The 24,338-nt window shown below is 34.5% G+C and overlaps 1 protein-coding gene across 9 annotated transcripts in view; it reads left to right on the top strand.

Annotated features, from left to right (window-relative positions):
• The window catches only part of Sgk3 (serum/glucocorticoid regulated kinase family member 3), a 117,976-nt gene that overhangs the window by 79,315 nt on the left and 14,323 nt on the right, over positions 1–24,338 (top strand). For 6 of the 9 annotated variants that reach the window (XM_048782978.1, XM_048782974.1, XM_048782976.1 and 3 more), the window contains 7 exons: positions 2,409–2,484; positions 3,401–3,427; positions 6,751–6,838; positions 11,720–11,769; positions 15,281–15,338; positions 20,242–20,325; positions 20,428–20,559. In XM_048782978.1, coding sequence (XP_048638935.1) covers positions 2,409–2,484; positions 3,401–3,427; positions 6,751–6,838; positions 11,720–11,769; positions 15,281–15,338; positions 20,242–20,325; positions 20,428–20,559 — 515 coding nt within the window. The remainder of the gene's footprint in view (positions 1–2,408; positions 2,485–3,400; positions 3,428–6,750; positions 6,839–11,719; positions 11,770–15,280; positions 15,339–20,241; positions 20,326–20,427; positions 20,560–24,338) is intronic. The other 3 variants (XM_015485822.2, XM_048782977.1, XM_048782980.1) reach the window with 2 other exon arrangements.

The raw sequence follows: 24,338 nt of genomic DNA, 5'->3' as shown, positions 1-24,338 counted from the left end.
ATACAAGAGGAAGTGAGGGGAAAGGGAAAAATAATACAAGGGGGACAAATGAATGTCAGTAGAGGGGGCAGAGAGAGAAGAGGCGAGGGGAGGGGAGGGGAGGGGGGATAGTAGAGGATAGGAAAGGCAGCAGAACACAACAGACACTAGTATGGCAATATGTAAATCAATGGATGTGTAACTGATGTGATTCTGCAATCTGTATTTGGGGTAAAAATGGGAGCTCATAACCCACTTGAATCAAAGTGTGAAATATGATATATCAAGAATTATGTAATGTTTTGAACAGCCAACAATAAAAAATTTAAAAAAAAATAAATAAAAAAATAAAAGATATGGACTACCAAAAAAAAAAAAAAAAGAATAAAAATAGGAATTTCCTTTCGTCTCTGAATTATAGCCCATGCTGTACTAAGTGCTGCTAGACTTTTCATTTCATTACTGACTTTAAATAGTTTTGTGTATGTTTTTATCTAGATATTCACCATTAAGAGACGCTTTTTCAAATAGCCTATGTCTTCAGTTTTTAAGACTTTTTTTTTTTTAATAATTAGGGTTTAGGATGATTTTTTGACCCTACAACAACTAATAATAATATGATAATGGCTCATGATAGCTCTCTCTTATCTGCTAGGTATTGTATAAATCTGCATGCATTTCTCTTTTTTAACTGTTTTACGAGGTACAAATATTGTTATTATCCTATTTTGTAAGTAAAGAGTTAGGTCTCGAAAAAGCAACTAATAAAAAAAATGAAAAAAAAAATATGGAAGAGGAATTTGATGATTTAAACAGGAAGAGAACTGCTTATTGGGGACAAGAGAAAAAGACAGAAGGTAAAAACACCAAAAAAGACTTTGAGATAGACAAGAAGGAAGTTAATACAATAACCTCAAAATGATCAGTAGAAGTCAGGCACAGTGGTGCATGCCTGTAATCCCAGTGACTCAGAAGGCTAAGACAGAAGGACCATATGTTTGAGGCCAACTACGTAACTTACCAAGACATTGTCTCAAAATTAAAAATAAAATTAAAAGGGCTGGGGATGGAGCTCAGTGGTAGAGCACCACTGTGTACATTCCCTGGTAATGCAAAAAAAAAAAAAAATCAGTAGAAGATGAGGTAGCTTAGAGAGAAAGGAGGGTGGTATCAGCCACTCAAGGACAGCAGGGAAAACTCTGACTTTTACATAGTTTTGATGTTTAGGCATCAATGCCATGTGACTCACTGGATTTTTCTAGAAAGTGTCACTTTATTCTATGCCATGGACCACACCTATAATCTCTACCTGAGTGGTCAAGATGGTTCAGGACCAGTGTGGATAGATCAGCACAAAAATCCTACCACCACAACTGGAGAGAAGAGAGAGCACAAGCCTTCCAGATAATTGTGAATGTGTACTGAGGCCTGGCTCCATACCAGGTGCTGTGTTGCATGCTTGACTTAAATTATCTCAAGTGTCTATTTTAGGATTTTTTGAGTGTATGACACAAGTAATATACACACAAACATATATTCTCCTTTGTTTAAAAGGAGAAGTTGCCAGTACATGAGATAAATAATTCAGTTAGAGATTCACTCTTTCTCTTTGGTGTATCATGGTTCAGACATTTTGCTTTGCATCGTGTTATGGTCATGTATAAAGGTACACAAAAGGTATCTATGCAACTTGTTATTTTCACTTTGTAATATATAATGAGTATATTCCCATGCAAGAAAAAGAAAAAGTTCAAGGTCAGTAAGTAACAGAGACAAGATATTTGAGTAAAGTTTTCTAATTCCAAGAAACACTTGTGCTTAACATTTATTGATAAACTGTACTGATGGTTGCATTAACCTCAGTTATCAACAAACAACTGTAGATACTGGACAATTATTTGTTAGGAAAGCACACCAGTGTATTTTTCAAGGGATTTTTAACAGCAGGAATTAAGTCAGTGGTTTGGTAATATTCTGTTAACCAATTAATTATCATTACCCTGCCTTAAAGGATTTTTAGTAATCCTTATTTTTTGTTTGCTTTTTTTAGTGTGATTTGCAGTTATCTATGTCATAGTGTTAATTTTTACTAATTTCATGGTGGTTCATAAGGAGTTGGACAAAGCAAAGTGTCTCTCCACGTTTTATAGTGACTCTATTTAGAACCTAAAATAGGCAGTTCTTGATGATGTTCTTTTGAGAGATGTATTTGCTTTATTCTGATTCTTAAATCATTGCATATAGACTTCATATACACATACATATATTTTAAGAATTAGTTCCTCCTTGTATGCCAAGTAGGATGAATTAAGAAATAGATTATGAATCACAATTTACCATCTTGTGCTTGCTTATTCTTATATGAATGTTTTGATGATAATTACATAGGCTAACATAAATAATCCTAATAGTTTATATCCCTCTTACAGATTTTATTAAACAAAGGAGAGCAGGACTGAATGAGTTCATTCAGAACTTAGTCAGATACCCAGAGCTTTACAACCAGTAAGTAATTTTTATTACGTTCTAAAGAGACAGTGAAATGAAACCTAAAAATATTAATAAGCCTCAGACAGATTTTATCCTATGAAATGTTATTGTGCTATGTATGTTTGTAAAATCTTCCTGAAGCATTTCCCTTCTTGTTTTTATTTTGTTTGTTTTTTTGGCAATGCTGGGAAATAAACCCAGGGCCTTATGCATGCCAGTGCCAGGCATTCTACCACTGAGCCTCATCCCCAGCCCCTCCTCCTGTTGTGTCTTATCCTCTTTCCCTTCAACAACTTGTCTTAGTGATTTTCTTCCTTTCTTTTGTTCTTTATTAATTTATAAATTAAACTTGAAAGAAATTTGCATGATACAGTTAAAACATTTTGCTGATTATTTGATATTTATCCCTGCCTTCAAAAAATATTTAAGTACCCACTATATACATTGGGAATATAAAGCTAAATGAACACTGTCCCTGCCTTCTAGTGGTTCTATCTAGTGGAAGAAACAGATAGAAATAGGGAACTGAAGCCAGGTAATTTTTATGATAGAGATGCTAGAAGATAATAGAAAAATGTGATCTGCTGTGCTCATGGACCTGAAGGATGTGTAATCATCCAGAAAAGAACACAAAGATAGGGAGAGCATTCAAGCCAAATGGAGTGTTACCTATTAACAGAGGATGCAAAAGCCTGAAACATCAAGATGTTCAAGTATTTACATTGCATGGTACCTGGAACAAAATAGATTTTCAGAAAGTAGATGAAACTGAAGGCATTGGCAGGATTCAAGCACATATTGTCACCATGTTCTCTGCTACCACCACAGGCTTCCAGCCCTCATCACAGTATTCCATGTAGCCATGTAAGATGAAGGCATTACCTAGCCCTGTGTGTATCTTGTGCTAATGAGTTTAAGTTTCCTTCTGTAGGCCAGCAGCTCCAGATGAGGGGAGGAGGTAGGTCAGAAATACTTAGGAAATGATAGGCAGAACTGTGGTTTCATTTGTTTCTTAATTTTTAAGCCTGATGGTTTATTCTTGGGCATTGATTGTGTTGTGATTTGTAGCTTATATGTGTGTATAATCCCAACTAATCTGGAGGGCTGAGGCAGGAGGATTACAAGTTCAAAGCCAACCTCAGCAATTTAGTGAGACCCTTTTTCAAAATTAAAAATAAATAAGTAAGTAAATAAATAAATAAAAAGGGCTAGGGATGTACCTCAGTAATAGAGTACCCCTTGTTCAGTATCCAAACAAACAAACAAACAACAATAAAAAAAGAAGAAGAAGAAAAAGAGGATAAAATAAAATATCAGGGAGCTTTTTACATTACACAGATAGGTTCAGATCACCTATTTGTGTAATGTAAAAGTTGCATTTTTACATTGACAATGTTGAACAGGATAAATGTTTATCAGATTTTTCAGAATCTCAACACTGAAGAACTATATTTTTGAGCAGTTTTAATTTTTGTGTCTGTGGTATGGTGAATTAAACCCAAGGCCTTGCACATGCTAGATAAGCACCCTACTGCTCAGCTGCATTCTCAGCCCTGAGCCATTTTTCTAAAAATGACGATTGCCGTTTATATAGTACTTTACAGTTCATGGAGGACTTCTTCCATTCTGAGTAAGTGCTCTGATCTTTTTAAGCTTACTTTAATTTACTAAATTATTTATTTAATTTACTAAATTAACCAAAATATTATGACTGGACCCCGTCTGACATGATCTGCCTATGGCTATGTTTCCCCCTCATAATCACAGAACAAGGTTCATGGAGGTCCTGCTCTTGTAGTAGTAGCACCAGGATTGCCAGTGCAGTAAAAACAGTGCTTTTTATTTCAAAGTTGAAGAGCATTCTTTGAGAGTTCCCATGTCAGGACTATTCCTCTGCAAAGAGCCTTTTATTATTTGGTTCTTTGTATATATTTTTTTTAACCTTATGCCTTTTCCCTAGCACAAGTTTTATGTTGTCTTCATTTTGTATCTACTCTTCCAACCCCTAATTTTTGCTGTATGCAGGGGAGATTTCTTTAAATTGGCATATCAGTGGCAAGTGTTAGTCAAAACTTCCAACACTGTATACTGAATGCTGAGTATTCATTCTGGCCCTTGAACTGTGCCATTATAAAGATTTTAATGTTTAGCATCAAAATTAACTAAAAACAATTTTGTTATTTTTAATTACCAATTTTAAAAATATTGAACTGTAAAACACATAATTTGTAAGTATGCAACCAATGGATTTTTTTTAAAACATACACCTGTATACCTTGTAACTCTGCCATGCCATTCAGGATAGAAGACATGAACAGCACCCCAAAAATAAGTAGCCAAGAGTTTTTTAAACTTAATTATTTTTTCCTTTTTGCACTTCCTCCCTTCCTTTCTTATGCCATTAACAAATCTTTTGTTACACAATGTGCAAATATTGTGCTGGTGATATAAAATTATTTATATAATGTATTAGCATTTAATGCTAACCAAGGCTGAAAGAGTCTTTAGGATGTTCATATACTGTTAAGAGAGAATAAATTGGTACAGCCCCTTTGGAAATCAGTTTAACAGATTATATTTGAAGTCTTAAAATTGTTTATCATTTAGACCAAGTGTTTTTAATTTTAAAAATCTATCCTGAAAATCATAAATTCAGTTCTAGGATTTGGCACAAAGATTGTCAGTTGTAACATTATTTGTAGTAGTGAAAGTTGTGTAGTAAAAAGTTGGAAGCCACTATGTATCCTAAAGTGGAAAAATTTGAATAACTTTCAGTGCATCTGTATTTTACATCATACATCTATAAAAACTCATTGTTTACAAAGAGCTTTTAACAACACAGGAAAATGTTTTTGCTGTAATTTTTAAGTAAAAAACAGTAAGATACAAATTTTCCAGAGAAAAACACCAAATTAAAGTTTGCCAAAGTGTTTAATAGTGGTGGCCTCTGTGTGTTAAGATTGAAGATCCTTTTCTCACCTTTAATTTTTTTTTTAATGGTAACAGGGATTGAACCCAAGGGCATTTAAACATTGAGCCTCTACCTACTTTTTATTTTTTATTTTTTGAATATTTATTTTTTAGTTGTAGATGGATACAATACTTTTATTTTACTTATTTATTTTTATGTGGTGCTGAGGATCGAACCCAGGGCCTCTCATGTGCTAAGTGAGCGCTGTACCACTGAACCACAACCTCAGCCCCTTATTTTTTATTTTGAGACAGATCTCACTAAGTTGCTGAGGGCTTCACTAAGTTACTGAGGCTGACTTTGAATTTGCAATCCTCCTGCCTCAGCCTCCTATTAGCTGGGATTATGTACCACCATACCTGGTTAAAATTGTTGACTGAGATAGAATTCACTATTTTAACTATTTTAAATTGTAGAATTCAGTAGTTTTTAATATATTCACAATGTGCAACCATCATTACTGTCATCCCAAGTTTAATGTGACGTTTCTACCACCCCGCAAAAGGAATACCTCCACATTCTTTCTTCCTCCAGTTCTTGGCAACCACTAACCTACTTTTTAATCTCTAAAGACTGCTGATCTGAAACATTTCTATATATTTTTTGTTGTTGTTGTAGATGGACACAATATCTTTTATTTTATTTCTTTATTTTTATATGGTGCTGAGGATGGAACCCAGTGCCTTACATGTGCGATGCAAATGCTGTATCACTGAGCTAACCCCAGCTCCTCTTTCCAACTTTTATTTTGTGGGGTGCGTACCAGGAATTGAATTCAGGGACACTTGACCAAAAAGCCACTTCACCAGCCCTATTTTGTATTTTATTTAGAGACAGGGTCTCACTGAGTTGCTTAGCACCTCGCTTTTGCTGAGACTGGCTTTGAACTCGCAATCCTCCTGCCTCAGCCTCCCAAGCACTGGGATTACAGGCATGCACCACTGTGTTGGCTCTTACCAACTTGATATTATTATCTTTCTAACTTTTGCCAGTTAATGAATATAAAGTGTTACTTCATAATCATTTAATTTGTATTTCTCAGATTTCATAGTAAAGTTAGCATCTTCACAAATTTGCTTGGTGTTTGGGTTTCCTCTTCTATGAACTGATTATATCTTTGATATTTGTTGTGGTCCCTGTTTATTAAAAAGTTAATTTAATTATTCCTTTTACAATAAAGAATTTTAATACATTTTGCTTAGCTTTCTTGTTATAAATGCTAAAATAGTGATTTCTCTTTTGATTTTTAAAGTGGAGAAAGTCTCTAGACATGCTTTCAAGCTCATAATAAAATTAATTTTTGTTTTTAGTCCAGATGTCAGAGCATTCCTTCAAATGGATAGCCCCAGACATCAGTCAGATCCATCTGAAGATGAGGATGAAAGAAGTACTCAGAAGGTAGTAAGAGAAATTATGGGTTTTTTTTAACAGAAAAATTACTATTCCCCCAAAATGAAATTAGCTACTTTAGGATGACATTTATTCAAAAGGAAGTCATTTTTTGCATAGATTTTTATCTGTAGTAGATTTTCTTACTCTTGAGGATTCCAAATCCAAAAAACAATATATATACCAATTACTGATCACTATTTCTTAGAAAATGCACTATTTCTTATAAAATACTTTTTATAGTACACAATCTAATGCAAGTTAAAGAAAAATTTGAAAATAAAAGGTAAGAAGAAAAAAACTACCCATATTATTGCCACCCAGACCTAGTAATTTTAACATCTTAATGATTTTCTTTTCAGTGTTGTCTTAATGTGTAAGATTTTTTAATTTATCTAAATTACATAGTGTGTATAACTTTATATTCTGCTTTCTTCAGTTTATATCATTTTTTTTACCATTGTATATATTTGTCATCATCATACCTGAAACTATTGTTTTGAATTTTGGTCAGCAGGAAGGACCTTATTCAACAAAAATATATATCCCTTCCTTGGCATTGTCAGGGTTTTTTGTATAAAATAGTCAGTATACCTGTATCAGTTGGCGTTCACTTGTATATATTTTTTTTTAAACACTTTTAAAAAATTTTTGTAGTTGTAGATGGACAGAATGCCTTTATTTTATTTGTTTATATATTTATTTTTTATGTGGTGCTGAGGATCAAACCCAGTGCCTCACGCATGCTAGGCAAGTGCTCTGCCACTGAGCTACAGCCCCAGCCCTCCACTTTTATTTTTGTTCTATATATACATAGTCATCAGGCATCTCCAATAATTAGGCTATTCTTAATTTTTATAGTAGATTGAGATAGCAAATAAGTAAAATAAGCTTGTGTCTTATGAAGATATTTCCCACATTTACCTTTGAAAGCTATGGGTAAAGGTAAATTATGATAATATAATCACAAATTCTATATAAATAAGATAGTACCTTTATAATTCAGAATTTATTAACTATTGAATATGTATAAGAAACTTAGAAGAGTTTTATTGAAGTCATTTTTCTTTATAGTGTCTTTTAATTGTGTTATGGTTCTACTTTGGTGTTTTAAAAGATAATAGTATGAGGGCTAGAGTTGTAGCTCAGTGGTAGAGCACTTGCCTAGCACCTGTGAGGCACTGGGTTCCATCCTGTGCACCACATAAAAATAAATAAAGGTATTGTGTCCATTTACAACTAAATTTTTTTTTAAAAGATAATGTGAATTGGAACATTAGAGCTAAAGTCTTGGAAAATAGACATATTTCTTTTTTTTTTTTTTTTTTTTTTTTTTTNTCAAAACATTACAAATTTCTTGACATATCATATTCCACACTTTGATTCAAGTGGGTTATGAACTCCCCCCCTCACCCCATACACAGATAGCAGAATCACATCAGTTTCACATCCATTGATTTACAAATTGCCATCCTAGTGTCTGTTGTGCTCCGCTGCCTTTCCCATCCTCCACCCAACATATTTCTTTTATGCGACTTCTTTTTAGCATTTTTAGTTTGATATTTTTTATTGATTTTTTTAAATAAATGACAGCGGAATGCATAATAATTCATAGAAAGTAATATTTTTCCTTCTCTGATGCCCCAGGAGAATTCCCAGTTAAGAGAACAGAGTTAACTCTGGCATCTCTGACATGGTTGCTCCTAGGACAATGTAAAAGAATATTTTTATTTTATCTCCATGTACCTAGTCAGGAAACAACAGCAACAACAAATGGGGAAACATTTGCATAAGAAGAAAAGGTTTTTCCAACTTTGATGCTAATAGCAAATGAATTTTATTGGCTTTTGTGTGAGTGAGAGAAAGAAAATATTATGCTGGAGATTGAATCCTCAGTCTCACATATGCTAGGCAAGCACTATACCACTGACCTATCCCCAGTCCACGAATGAAATTTTTAAAGGAGAGATTTTTATTTCTCTACCTAATTAACAAAAGTATAAAGTAAATAAAATACTGCAGGACTGATGAAGACAGGTACAACAAGAACCATTGGGCATTACTGGTGTCATTATGATTTTATGCAACTCTTCAGGAAAACAGTTCATTATGTATCAAATTTTTATTTGATTCTATTCACTTAGGAATTTATGCAAATGAATTCCTTACACAGGGAAAAAAGGATGCTATTTCAGTATGATTTATATAAACATTAAAATCAATTTTTATTATCAATCAGATAGCTTCTCCACATATGATTATGTATTTTAAATAATTTTAAGGTAATATTTTAATCTTTTAAGGTAATATTTTAATCTTTGGCATGCTATTAAGTAAATTCAGTATGTAAAAGTTTGAGGAAAAAAACTATATACATATTCACACAGCATGAACAACAATCAGTTTTAAATAGATATACAAAGACTTAAAAATGAAATTATTGTAAATATTTGCAGAATCATCTGTTGGTAAGGTTGTAGATATTTAAAAACATTTTTTCTAGTATTTTTTGTGTATTCCAATTATGGATTTATACTTTAATTTTAAAAGATTAAACTATTTAAATAATATTTTAAGAATAAAATCCATTATATCTGGGCATAGTGGCACATGCCTATAATCCCAGCAGCTGAGAAGGCTGAAGCAGGAGGATCACAACAGGTTCAAAGCCAGCCTCAGCAAAAAGCAACTCACTGAAACTCTGTCTCTAAATAAAAATACAAAAAATACAAAAAAGGACTGGGGATGCGTAGTGGTTGAGTGCCCCTGAGTTCCATCCCTGCTACAGAAAAAAAAAAAAAATTATTGTAACTATGATTTTCCATATTTTGCTTGCTACTTATGTGAGCATATTGCTGGTTTAAGTCATTTGGAAAATGTAATTATTTATTAAAAACATTTAGGTGGATAACTAAATGAAGTTCATAGCTGGAAGATATCTTGGAGGACATCTGGACCTCTGCTCCCTTATTTAAAAGGAGAAATAGAGGTTAAGAGAAGTCAAGAATGATTTCATGATTTTATGATTTCATTTAGTCTTCATTCTATTAATATACTGTACTCACAATTTAATGATTTGATGTCATCTTTTAAAAATAGGTATGTAGGGCTGGGGTTGTGGCTCAGTGGTAGAGCTCTTGAGGCACTGGGTTCAATTCTCAGCACCACATATAAATAAGTAAATAAAATAAAGGTCCATCAACATCTAAAATATTTTTAAAATAGGTATGCATGTGTAAGGCCCTGGGTTCAATACCAAAAAAAATAATAATAAAGAAAAATTATTTTCATCATTTTAGGAATGTACTCCACTAATAAAGTTGTTGCCAAAAAGTTAAATTTCTAACTATATATTAATTCAGGGGACAAATTGTTTGTTATTTAATCGACATTTACTTCTCTGACATATGAAAAAAATGTTTCATTGAATGGAAAAATGATCCAGTTATCTGTACATTCACTAAAAGAATAAGTGTATTGAGATTTAAACGTTGTTTGAATTATGTTGTCGGGTGCTCTGCAACACTAATATTTAAATATAAAAAGTTACTCTCGTGTTACAATTATGCCACTACAGAGCAGGTCTCCTTTAATGTACCTCAGAGTATTTATACATTTTTTCATCTTTTGCTATTTTGATTTCTGGGAATTGAGAATTTATTACATGAAGATTTTTCATATAAAGGTATTGGTAGGAAATAAATTTTAATTGTAACTATAAAGCCAGTGCCAATGTTGTTTTTTCATAAGAAACTTACTATACTTCAGAACTTTAAAGAGGTGATAGTATTTGCCATTAAGTTTAAAAATACTGTCTTCTGAACATTATAAGTTTGAAACGAATTTAAATAAAAATATGTATAACATGTGTCTCTAAAAGAAATTTAGTAAGATAAAATGTTTTTAGTTCTGATTAGAGAGGAAATTTTAAAAGCTTTGTTCCTATTTATAGCTTATACGAAATGCAATTATATAGGACTCTTGTAAAAGTATACATACTTAGAGCATTTATAACTAATTTAATTCTCTAAATATATAAAGAACTTCAAAGAGAATTTGAAGCATAATTTACCTGTACTTGGCTTTTGTGAAATACGTCTACTTTGGACTGGGATTGTAGCTTGCTGAAGGAGCATATGCTGGAGGCACTTGGTTTGATCCCTAGCATCACAAAACAAAACACTCACTCTGACATGATCACTAGATTAATCTTTCAGAGTTTTGAGCTAAATTTCTCGTGAACTATTACTAATGAGTCAGAATCTTTTATTAGTTAAACTGCTTTATGGCATGTTAGGTGAGTATAGGTTTGTTTCAAAGTTAATACCAGAAATTAAATTTACTATATTAATGGTTGTGAAGAGAATGGCCTATTTAAAATTTTGCTAAAACTGTGATGCTGGAATCAGAAAAATACTGTTGTCTGTATTTGCTTTAGAAATCAATTTACTGATCATCAAATTAAAACTGAAAACCCAATATTGATAGTCATCATTGCCATAATCCTATCACTTTCTGTATTATTAATGAACTATTTAAAAATTTGAAAAACAAATAGCCTTTTTAAACCAGTTTTCAAAATGTGAAAAAGATTTCCTCTTAAATTATAGTTTCAGTGCCCATCTCTTCCAAGCAGTTTTCTTTGCTTTTACTGCATTCATTTGCCAACTTTATGATTGATTTTTGGCTTACCTTTTTCCTTAACAACTGCTCTTGAAAGTTATGATGAATGATTATTTATATTGTTCCCAAATACATATGTGCAGTTATTAAGAATTTTGTACTTTATAATAAAGTTTCTTTAACATATACTGATAGCTATAATAATTGACTGATAATCTTTGAAACTCCAATAAGAATGCTATTGTTTTTTTCTCCCCATTCAAACAGCTACACTCTACCTCACAGAACATCAACCTGGGACCAACTGGAAATCCTCAGTAGGTTTAATTATTTCAAGCAATCTTTTGATGACATTTTAGGAAGATCTTCTTTAAGAGCATGAAGATATATGTAAATTATACCAGTTTAACAGAGGGGGGCTATAATATATGACTGTAATTACAGTGAAAATAGTACTATCATATGCTTGACTCACCTAGTGTTCTAGTTTTTCATTGCTTTCAGTAGACCCTTCTAAAGGGCTATTTTTTTTAACCCATAAGTTGTTAATTAGATTTTGTCATTTTCACTGTTCTGATTGTGTGTGTGTGGTGTGTGTGTGTGTGTGTGTGTGTGTGTGTAAAAAATCAGTTGACCATATTTTCCAACAGACCATAGGTCCTGTGGGGTATTCTTCGGAGGAGTGGAAATTGTCACAGACTGAACTGGTATTCATCTGATACTCAGTGTTGTTGGTGCACCCTAGTTGTTAGCCAACTTGTTCCTGAGGTGTCACTAATGTTAAAAGGTTTTAAACTTTGTCTGATTTCTCTCATATTTCCATATTTATCTGAGCACAGGGGAGACATTTTAAAGAACACATTCTGAGAAATGTTGAACAGGACCAGAGATGGCAAATAGAGACACCATCTTGAGAACACACAATACAAAGGATTCCAGGCTGCTGCCTGAGTCAGTTTGATAAGCACCCAGATTGATTAGTGATGTCTGTAATGGATTAGAGGAAGAATGTAGTATTGTCATCCTAATTTGGATTAACTCCACAGCAATCTTTTATCCCAGGACACATTGCTTTCTCTACCCTTTTCTACCAGGAGAGTGAGTATATACTGATGGAAGAAGTGAACCAAGGATTAGATCCTGGGATACTTCAACATCATGAGGTCAGGGAAGAAACTGGTAATGGAGAACAAGAAGTCAGGAAGGTAGGAGGAAAACCAGGAATGTGGTGTCCTAATGTGAGAAGAAGAGAATGTCTCAAATAAGAGGGAGTAATTAAACTCCATTAGTATTGCTGATAGGGCCAGTTAGATAAAGACTGAAAATTGACTACTGGATTTAGTAAATCATTGGTGATTTTTGTGAGCAGTCTCAATGGTGTTGGGCACAAGACCTTGATAGGGAAAGGGTTTACAAGAGAACTAGAGAAGAGGACAGCAGTATAGACCACTGCTGGAGGAGTTTAGAACACATACTAGGGCTAAGGGTTGCTGCAAAGGAAACCAAAGAAAGGGAATAGAAAAGGAAGTTTTAGTTCTGAGCATTCTTTGCTGTCATTCATAGCATTGAACAAAATGTCATAACAAAATGGAAATTTGCTTTCAATTAAGAGTTCCTTACCAACAGTTAACCATGGGACCTTAGCCTCTCGGCTGTGGGATTTCATTTTGTACTGTTACATTTGTTTGCTTTTGATGGCCCCTGCCATGTCCCATCCCACTCCTACCATACTGGGCATTAAATCCAGGGACCCTGTACCACTGTGCTACATCCCCAGACCTATTTATGTATGTATTTATTTATTTATTTTTGAGATAGGATCTCACTTGCTGAGGCTGCCTTGAACTTGGAATCCTCCTGCCTCAGCCTCCTGAGTCACTGAGATGACAGACGTGTTCCACCAAGCCATCTTTGCTTTTGTTTAAAAAATTATTTTAATATTTTAGCATATCAAGATCAAAACAGTCCAAAGACAGGTTTTTACAGAAGAAAAAAAATCTAAATTTAGTTAAATATTTAACTCACTAAACTTTTCCTGTTACTGTTTAACCTTGTCCTGGTGATATTCTCACCTATGAATTGACTTTTTATTTTTGTGTGTATGTGCTACTGGGGATGATACCCAGGGGTGCTTTACCACTGAGCATTACATCTATAGCCCTTTTTATTTTGAGACAGGGTCTTGCTAAATTGCTTAGGCTGGCTTCAGACTCGTATTTCTCCTGTCTCTGCCTCCCAAGTCACTGAAATTACAGTCGTGTACCACTATGCTGGGCTGTCTTTTTTTTTAAATTTTAATCAGTTGATGGAAATTTCAAATCTAAATAGAATTATTCCCTTTCTTTAGTACAACTTAGTAATTCAGACTGTCATGAAAGAAATAGGTCTTCTGGCTATTTAAGCTCAACTTTCTGCTGTTCATTGTGTATGCTTACATATAGCCAGTGCTCTTATTACCTGATAGTTTAAAATAAACAAAAGGACAATCTTGGTATTCTCTTGGCTTTTCTGTTCCTATCTTTCCTATATAAGCATTCAAGAGAATGAGCTTTTAACTTTAATGTAAAATACGTGATTTTTATGTAAAACTCTTAATATAAAGACTTCACTCTAAAGTTTTCTTTGCATCTTTACTAGGTGTTGCAACTGGTAATTTTTTTTTCAAAAGAATTGTCAAGCAGGGGCTGGGGTTGTGGCTTAGTGGTAGCGTGCTCATATGCAGGGCGCTGAGTTTGATCCTCAGCACCACGTAAAAATAAAATAAAGGTTGGGGCTGGGGATGTGGCTCAAGTGGTAGCGCGCTCGCCTGGCATGTGTGCGGCCCGGGTTCAATCCTCAGCACCACATACAAACAAAGGTTTTGTGTCCGCCGAAAACTAAAAAATAAATAATAAAATTCTCTCTCTCTCTCTCTCTCTCTTTAAAATAAAATAAAGGTATTGTGTCCAACTACAAAAAAAAAAAAAGAATTGCCATGTAGTCCTTGGAGTATAGTTATTTAGTTTCCTTATTAACAACATTGGTGAGGCTCATGGTTAATAAAATTGACAGAAGCTACTTTGAACTCACAACTGTGTGTGTGTGTGTGTGTGTGTGTATTCTGTTTAGAGATATATCTCCATCCTTTTCTCCCAAAGAGAATATTATTGAAGTCCCTCTTAAATAGAACTCAATGGGACTTATAAAAAGGAAGGTATAAAATATTTTATGTAATCAGAAAGTAGATATTATTACTTACATAAAAAGATGAAATAATACTAGTATAAAAAACAGGAATCGCCATACGTAAGTATCTTGAACCTAAATTTATTTATTAAAGAATGTGGTGCTAGGTGAAAGCACATGAAAGGGAGTACAAAAAGAAACAGAAGGGGCTGGGGTTGTGGCTCAGTGGTAGAGTGCTCACCTAGCATGTGCAAGGCCCTGGGTTCGATCTTCAGCACCACATAAAAATAAAGATATTGAGTCAGTCTGCAACTAAAAAATATTTAAAAAGAATATGGAGGCAGGCCTCAGGGACCAGCACCACAGGGGCACATCTGAGGGGGGAAAAGCCAGTGGGCCACCACAGGGGGGCTACCACAAGGGTCTGGGTTTTTAGCAGAGCCAAATCACTGGAGGAGTTAGTTATTTTGGGCAGGCAGGGCCAGGTCATGGGAGCAGTTTTGGTGGCGGCATCTTTTAGGGCTGGGTGGGGCAGGGCAGGTAGGGGAACAGTAAGGGAAGTTCTTCAGGGCTTATTTTCCATATCCTTCACTAGGAAATGTTTAAGTTAACATCTTTCTAATTTGTAGGAGGCTAATTCTTGTCATTGTTGATTTATTTCAGTGCGAAGCCAACTGACTTTGATTTTTTAAAAGTTATTGGAAAAGGCAGCTTTGGCAAGGTAAGAATGTTTTCGTTTTCTCATTCAGTGAATAAGTACTTAAGAAATGCATTTTGGGGCTGGGGATATAGCTCAGTTGGTAGAGTGCTTGTCTTGCATGTACCAGGTCCTGGGTTCAATCCTAGCACCCCCCAAAAAAAAAAAAAGAAAGAAAGAAATGCATTCTTATATGTGTGAGCCATAGGACTTTTTTGTTTGAAGGATATGAAGTTAAGATTCATTCCTACAAATAGGAAAGATGTTAACTTAAACATTTCCTAGTTAAGTGATAACAGAATAATTAAGGAAATAAGCCATCTACTCAATTTCTAAAATAAAGTTTATTTATTGAACAAGTATTTGTTGAGTACCTACTATGTGCCAAGTACTCCTGTGGGCACTGTTTAGATACTGTTGAAAAACCTGACATGTTTACTACTTTTGTGATGCTTACCAGCTAGTGGGGAAAATAGTCCACTAAAATTTTGTAGTCATAGCTGGGGATAGTGCATGTCCGTAATTCCTGCTATCTGGGAGACCGAAACGGGGGATCCAAAGTTTTGGCCTGTCTCAGCAATTTAGTGAGACCCTGTATCAAAATAAGAAGTAGAAAGGGCTAAACAGAGCTCAGTGATAGAAGTCCCCTAAGTTCAGTTTCCAGTATCAGAAAAAAAATTTTGCTATCAAGTGAACATAAACAGTAAAGGGCAATGATAGAAATGAAGACTAGGGTGAAGTGACAGAGGAAAATAGGGCAGCTATAGGGGGGATCTCTACTTAGATGTATCCATCAAGGATGGTGTCTTTGAAGATATGCTATTTAAACTGAAGCTAGAAAGACAAAAATAAGCATTTGTAAATAGGAGTTAGAGAAGGGAAGGAATGTGCAAAAACCCTGCTTATTCTTATACAGTATCACCTGAATTGTTGAACTGTACTATGGAAGGAGAACCACTTAAGGTTACCAGGAAAAGTGTCATAGATAATTTAACAAAATCATCTAATATATTTAAGGGCTTTTTGCATTATTTTTCAATCTGTAGTAAAAATGAATATGTATGTGTTTATTTATATTTTGGTGTCTGTGGTCGTTTATTTTTTTAATTCCCTTGAGACCAGAAACTGACCAATTAAACCCATGTGTATTTATTCATTCACCAAATATATGTTGACCAATTTCTATATGTTGGGCATTATGCTACTATTAAGCAACAGAAAGCTAGAAGGATTACTCTAAAAATGCTTGTAATCTGTTGGGATGCTAGTCTGTCATTAAAAACAAAAGCATTAGCCAGGATCTGTGATGAATGCCTGTAATCCCAAATACTCGGGAGGCCAAGTCACGAGGATCGGTAGTTCAAGGCCAGCCTGTGTAATATTGTGAGACCCCCTTCCCATCTCAAAAACAACAACAAAAAAAAAGGCATTGTGTTTTGGAAATATCATTCTTAGATCTAGAGTCAAACAGAATTCATTCTTGCATATAATGTGAGGTATAGAGTCACAGCTCATTTCTTTCCATGTGGATATTTAGCTGATTCTTGCAGAATGTATAAAAAGATCATTCTTTCCCCAGTGATCTGCAGGGTCACCTTCATCGTGTATTCAGTGTTCACATATGTACAGATCCATATTTAGATTTTATAGTTTGTATTTCTGTTTCTAGATTTTATATTTTGTTCCCTTGATCCTGATACCAGTGTCACATTGTCTTGACAACTATTGCTTAATATCCAACAGAATAAGTTCTTTAATCCTTGTTCTTCTTCAAGAGGCCATTCTTAGCCTTTCTACATATCTGTATAAATTCTAGAGTCCTGTCAATTTCTGCAAAAAATCAGTTGGAATTTTATTTGGATCAGATTGAATCTATAGATAAATTTGGGGAGAATTGGCATCTATAACATTGAGTCTTTCAATCCATGATCATGTTGTAATCTTGTTATTTTAGTTTATTTTTAAGTTTTCTTCAATAATATTTTAGTGTTCTCTGTAGAATTTTTTACACATATCTTTAACTAGATTTATTCCTAGGTGTTTCTTTTTGATACTGTTGAAACATGGTTTAAATTATTGAAGCTGAATATAGGCATTACCTGTGAAACATTTGTTCTTTGCTTAGCTCTCTAAAAGAAATGCATGTACACTAGGAAAAGCATGTACAAACATGCTTGTAGAATCATTATGCGTGACCAATCTAAATAACTATAGATGAAACAGTGAATACATATTGTAATGGAATATTCTGCATAGCCATGAAAACTATGTTACCTGCCACAACATGAATGAATATTATATAATTTGGAGTCAAAGAAATAAAAAACAGACAATCTTATATGTTTAATTTCAGTTACATAAAATTTTTAAAAGGACAAAACTTAGCAATTATCGCAAGTTGAGATAGTGGTACTTACCTTGAGGAGGAGGTGCACGAGTTATGACTGGAGTGGGGCAAGAAGGCTTCATGTTACTTATGTGTTTTATTTGACCTGGATAGTGGTTACACATAGATGTATTCACTGTAAAAAATTTATTGAGCTGTGCTGACCTTGTGGGTTGTTCTATACATATGCATATTTAATAAAAATTTTAAATCTTACAAAATGGCAGTGAGGTGCAATAAACCAAAGAATAAAAATACACAAATAGAAGGAAAAGCAAACATGAAAACTTACATTCTACTGGAAAAATACGTAATAAACTGAAAATAAAGGTAGTCCAGTTTGTCTATTTGGCTTCTTAACCAGTGTGTTGTCCAAATCTGTCAACCCACTGAAAAATTGGCCTAGGTATTCTAATTGCCACATTCCTTGAAGTATTTTCTGGGAATGAATTGAACATGAACCAATTGAAATACTGGAGAAGGAAAGGCCAAGCAGGTGGTAGTTGTCAAGAAGAGGAAAAAAAGTTTTAAGAAGTAACATTCAACAGAGTCAAATGCTATCAAGAACTAAAAACTGAGAAATGCGAAAAATGCAGTTGAGCAGTGGACATTTTCATACTGAATATATTTTGACTCCATCTTTATGAACAAAACCTTTTTTTTTTTAGTTGTAATCGGACACATACCTTTATTTATTTATTTATCTATTTATTTATTTTTATATGGTGCTGAGGATCAAACCCAGTGCCTCACACATGCTAGGCGAACACACTATCACTGAGCCACAACCCTGCCCCTGAACAAAACATTTTTAATAATAGACCTTATTGTATTTTATTAAGAGACCAAAGAACAGTTTTAGACATAGAGAAAAATTGAGCAGAAAATAGAGAATTCCCAGTGCTTCCCAATGCAGTTTGCCCTCTTATTAACATTGTATATTTGTATGGTACATTTGTCACAATTAATAAACTAATATTGACATTATTAATAGAAGTTTGTAATTTGTTCACATTTCCTTAGTTTTTGCCATGTGTCCTTTTTCTGTTTCAAGATCCTATCCAAGGGGCTGGGGTTGAGGCTCAGTGATAGAGCGCTTGCCTGGCATGTGTGAGGCACTGGGTTCAATTCTCAGCACTACCTATAAATAAAATAAAAGTCCATTGACCACTTTAAAAAAAAAAAAAAAGATCCCATCCAAGATAACACATTACATTTACTTCTTATGTCTCTTGGCTGTGACAACTTCTCCGACTTGCCTTTTTTTTTTATTTTTTTAGTTTTATTTGGACATAATACCTTTTATTTATTTTTACGTGGTGCTGAGGATCAAACCCAGTGCCTCTCACATGCTAGGTGAGCACTCTATCGCTGAGCCAAAACCCAGCCCTTGCCTTGTTTTCTGATGACATCAATAGTTTTGAGGATTACTGGACAAATATATTGTAGTATGCTCTACATTAAATTGTAGAATGTCCTATATATTGTGCTTGATGTTTTTCACATGTTTATACTGGAGTTACAGATTTGGGCAAAGAAGACCACAGAGGTATTAGAAATAAACTCCAGCAGTGTTGCTATTTTAGATCAGCTCAAAAAAAAAAAAAAAAAAAAAAAAAAANTGGTACATTTGTCACAATTAATAAACTAATATTGACATTATTAATAGAAGTTTGTAATTTGTTCACATTTCCTTAGTTTTTGCCATGTGTCCTTTTTCTGTTTCAAGATCCTATCCAAGGGGCTGGGGTTGTGGCTCAGTGGTAGAGTGCTCACCTAGCATGTGCAAGGCCCTGGGTTCCAGCACACATGCACACATTCTTCCTCAACTTTCAGGTGGTCTCAAATCCCTTATAGATGAGTCATACATTACATAAGAGTGGGAACATGTTCTGATATGACTTCATCATTAAGAAAATGTCCTAGAAGGTACTCACATAAGCCACCTATATTCCTAAGTTATATGGTCTATACCATCATATTCGTGGTCCTTCATTGACCAAAATGTTAAGCAGTACACGACTATATTTGCAAAACTTTGAGAATGTCTTCCTTTTTCTGAGGTGAGATCTTCTAGGTTCCTTCAGACTTTTTATAGTATCTTCATGCAACCCAACCCATTGCAGAAATCAGTGATACATGGTGTTTCTTTCTCTGAACTCTTTGGAATTTAAAACCTACAAAATGAATGTAAATATAGAACAATACATTTGATAACCTAAAAATCATTTCCTGATTTTTTTTTTTAATATAGCCACGAGGTTTATATTATAGCCTCAATATTTTCTCCAGGCATTCTTCAAGACTCCGGGCTGACACACAGAGTTCTCATGCAGTGTAGATTTTGGCTCTTAAATTAATAAGATCTCATTATAGAAATGAATTCAGTAATGCTCAATTTTCAGATCAAAAACATTATCTAGATCCCTTGTGTACCTACTCTTTAGAAAATTTGAGACTTACTGGTTCATTGACAAGACAAGGGAATAATTCCTAGAAAAAGATTGAAATTTCTAATAGTTTGTACAATCTTTATAACAGGTTCTTCTTGCAAAACGGAAACTGGATGGAAAATTTTATGCTGTCAAAGTATTACAGAAAAAAATAGTTCTCAACAGAAAAGAGGTAAAATAAAATAGCTTTCATTTCTCCTGAGCCCATTTTCTTAATTAATAGAATCGTTTTCCTCGTGTCTAATACAAGTCGAACCTTTGCCTTTTTTTCCAGCAAAAACATATTATGGCCGAACGTAATGTACTCTTGAAAAATGTGAAACATCCATTTTTGGTTGGATTACATTATTCTTTCCAAACAACTGAAAAACTTTATTTTGTTCTGGATTTTATTAATGGAGGGGAGGTGAGTTTTGTAATTAGTTTTCTAATATTGATAATGGTTAGAAGAAAAAGCATAATTTTTTTGTAAGTTTTAAAATAGCAGCACATTATCAATAGCTGTTTGTTGAATAAAAACAATATTTGAGGGACAGAGTACAGTACAAGATGTGGAAAAGTGTTAACTTGGGGGCCTTAAGCATATGGCGTAGTGGGGAAGATTCTTAAAAGAAACTTATATAAATCTACAAGCCATGGATAGATTCATCACTAAGCTGTGTAGCAAGAGTGATATATTGACATTAGAATAAAACATGGTATGTAATTAAGATAATGATCGTTTCAACAGTTTCATATAAATATCACTCCAGCCTGTCATTTCTAAAATGTATAAACTATTAATCAGTGATCCTTTAATAAAAAGCCCCGTGATGAAGACAGTTGGAAAATGCTTCATGTTGTATCATCTATTTGGTCATTCATAGTGTATCAGCTTGTTAAACTTTGAGAACATCTGCCTTAAACAAAGGAGTTTTCTTTCTTTTTTATTTTTTTTTTCTTTTATACTGGGGATTGAGCCCAGGGATACTCTACCACTTAGCTCAGCCCTTGTTTTTTTTTTTTTTTTTTGTGATAGGGTCTCACTAAGTTGCTGAGGCTGGCTTTGAACTTGTTATCCTCCTGTCTGGGCCTCCTGAATAGCCAATATTACAAGCATGCACCACCGTGCCTAGTTTAAGTAAAGTATTTATTAAATGAAGAAAAATAATGTTTTTAAAAATATCAAAATTTCCTTTTTTGTTTGAACTAAATCTATTAATTATATTCCCCAAAACTCTGATTCAGAAGGATATTGAAATACACTTGGAAAATACTGCTAGAATAATTACAGTAATAGCTAACATGTGTCAAGTATTACTTAGGTTTCAGCACTCTGGCTCTTTGTATTATTTTATCTTAAGAACAATTTTATTATATAAGACAAACCCAGGCACAGAGAAGCCAGGTAGCTTGTTGGAATATGTGATAAATAAGAATTGGAGGCAGGAATTGAACTCAGGTGTCAGGTATTCTTCTAGGTTCTAAGTAGCTGACTACTCCTGTTCCTCTACTTCTTACCCTCATGGCTAGTTTGTTTGATCTTTGACCTGTGAATGACTCTAAAATTATTTTAACTAACAGATACTGTCATATTTTTACAAAGGAATATTTTTCCTCTGATACCAGAGGAGAGAAAGGAAAAAGGAGATTTCAGTATTAATGTGGTACATTTAACTGTAGATTAAAGAACTAGGAGGAAGATGAGTTTCTGTTCTGCAAATCTGAATAAGGATCAGACATAACCTTGGAGCAAGGTTGTAAAATGAATCTACTCAACTCTCTGCATCTATGACAAAAGTCCCTTAAGATCCAAAATAGAGACAAGATTTTAAGTCCTCCTCCAGAGATACAAATTAGCCCACATTGTTCCTACCTTGAAGGTTGTCACTTTATTTTGTGTGTGCTAAATACTAACAGATAATGAGACTTTACTGAGGACTTGGCACTTTGCAATTTACTTAAGTTTCAGGCTCTAGATTTAATCTAGACATCCTGACTGCAGAGTCTACTTTTTTTTTTTTTTTTTTGCAGTACTGGGGATTGGACTCAGGGGGACTTTACCACTGAGCTACACCACCAGCCCTTTTTATTTTATTTTAAGACAAGGTCTCACTAAATTGCCCAGGTTTGCCTCGAACTGGCAATCCTCTTGCCTCACCTTCCCCAGGAGCTGGGATTTACAGGAGTGCACCACAGCGGCCAGCAACAAAGCCTTCTCTTACGTCCACCCACAGAAATATTTGTGTGAGACATGTAACTAAGGAGGAGATCCTACTGCATGTTTCCTGCTTTATCTGTGGTTTATTCATGCTGTTTTAGGACTTTACTTCTGAGCCCTTTTTACACAGTGACTGCTCATAAACTGAGTGACAGAGGTGGTAAGAGATAGGCTTGTCATCTAAAAGATGCACTTTGCTAAGAGAATGAAATAGAATGCAGTGGAGGGTGTAGGAGTTGAGTGGGGTAGGAGGCAGACGAGGAATAAAGATGAAGAGAAAGTACAGAGGCATCAGGTGCATGGTTTCTGAAAGGAAAGTGAGAAAGCAAGAGATGGGCGAACGAGAAATGAAGGACAGAGATCAGGCAGAGATCCACACAAAGATTTATTTGTCAAAGTTGACAAATAAAGGCCAACCCTTTATAGAGAGGAGAGAGGCCCCGAGATGTTCAGGTATTGAGCTTTTGTTGGGTAGGGGTTTGGAGGTGTAACTGTGGCGCTGTGGGATAGGCTGGGGGTACTTGCATCAGAGGTAGATGGGTGAGAATAGCATGGGATTGGCTTAGGTTGATGGCACCATGGGGCTTTCCAGGGACAAGGGGTCATGTCCTTCTGGGATTGGCTTATGGTTGTGGTACCATGGGGTAGGTCACTAATGGGGTAAACTTATCTCATGAGATGGCAGTTAACATTTAAGATGGCTGCTCAAATGTTAAATCAAGACCCTATAGTTTCATCCTGTGTTCCCTACTGTTATTACTGTTATTTCCTCCTCATTTTCATACTTACACTTTAATCTTGACATGTAATATTATTTTTTGTGTACTTTCATCTCTTCAGAGCAAACTTAAATATCCAATAAGTCATATGATATTGGGTATATAAACAAGCCTTTCGGAGCTTAGCTTCCTCATTAATTTCGCAACTCAGAATTGTTGGATGGATTAAATTATGCAAGCACGGCAATTTTTGATTTACAAAGCAATCCATATGAGCTATTATTAGTGACATGGTTAGACTTTCATTTTAGTAATTCTATTAGCAATAGAATATTGAGCAAATGAGATTAGGAGATCAACAAATACAATATTCCAGTAATGTAGGCCACAGCTAGTAAGAACAGTGGTAGGGGTAAAAAAAAGAAAGTAGTCCAGAAATAATTAGATGATAAACAGAAGCTGGATACAAGGGCTAATGATAAAGGAACGGTGTAGGTAAATCCCAGGCCAGCCCCCATTTATCTTGGTCAGGATATATTATAACTGATCTTTACCACAACCTTTCAGAAGAAATTAAGATCTTTTCAAAATAATCTTTTATAATCAAAGAGGTTGAATGATTGAACACAAAAGAGAAGAGCCAGAATTTGAACCAAAATCTAATCAGCTTCAAATGCTCTTTCCACAATATCTTGTTACCTCCTGTGGCTAAGAGGGCTGAGGAGAACACAGTAGTAGCAGTAAGTCTGAGAGAAGACAAGAGTCTTTGTTTTAGACATTAAACTTATTTGCTTGTAAAATATTCAAGAAATAGTAGGAGATCTTTTCAGGAGCAGCTTCAAGCAGAGGCTTGGACTGGGAGTGTCTGTGTGTGAGACATCAACATAGAGGTGATGGGTAGAATCACTGGAATAGATAAGGTTTCCTGGGAAGGTTATTTGGAGAAAAATTAATAGTGGACCAAGGGTAGAAACTGTCTTCCCTTCAATGTTTGGAGCCAAAAGGAATACAGATGGAATTTTCCAAGATAGGAGAAGACCCAAGAAGAGATTATCATCTTGGAATCCTGGGGTCCGTTATCTTCCTGGGGGCAGATAATGTAATGGGCAAAGGACAGGTTGTGAGAAATAAAGTGAAATTGGGAAGTTTAAAAAAGAAATTAAAAAAAAAAAAGAAAGAAAGAAATGAACTGGAGCTGGGTGCAAGGCGCATGCCCCATGATCCCAATGGCCATGAGGATCATGAGTTCTTTTTTTTTTTTTTTTT

The sequence above is a fragment of the Marmota marmota genome, unplaced genomic scaffold (assembly GCF_001458135.2).
Source record: "Marmota marmota marmota unplaced genomic scaffold, marMar, whole genome shotgun sequence".
NCBI lineage: Eukaryota > Metazoa > Chordata > Mammalia > Rodentia > Sciuridae > Marmota > Marmota marmota.
The sequence above is the reverse complement of the archived record's forward strand: the minus strand, read 5'-3'. Positions and strand labels throughout refer to the sequence as shown.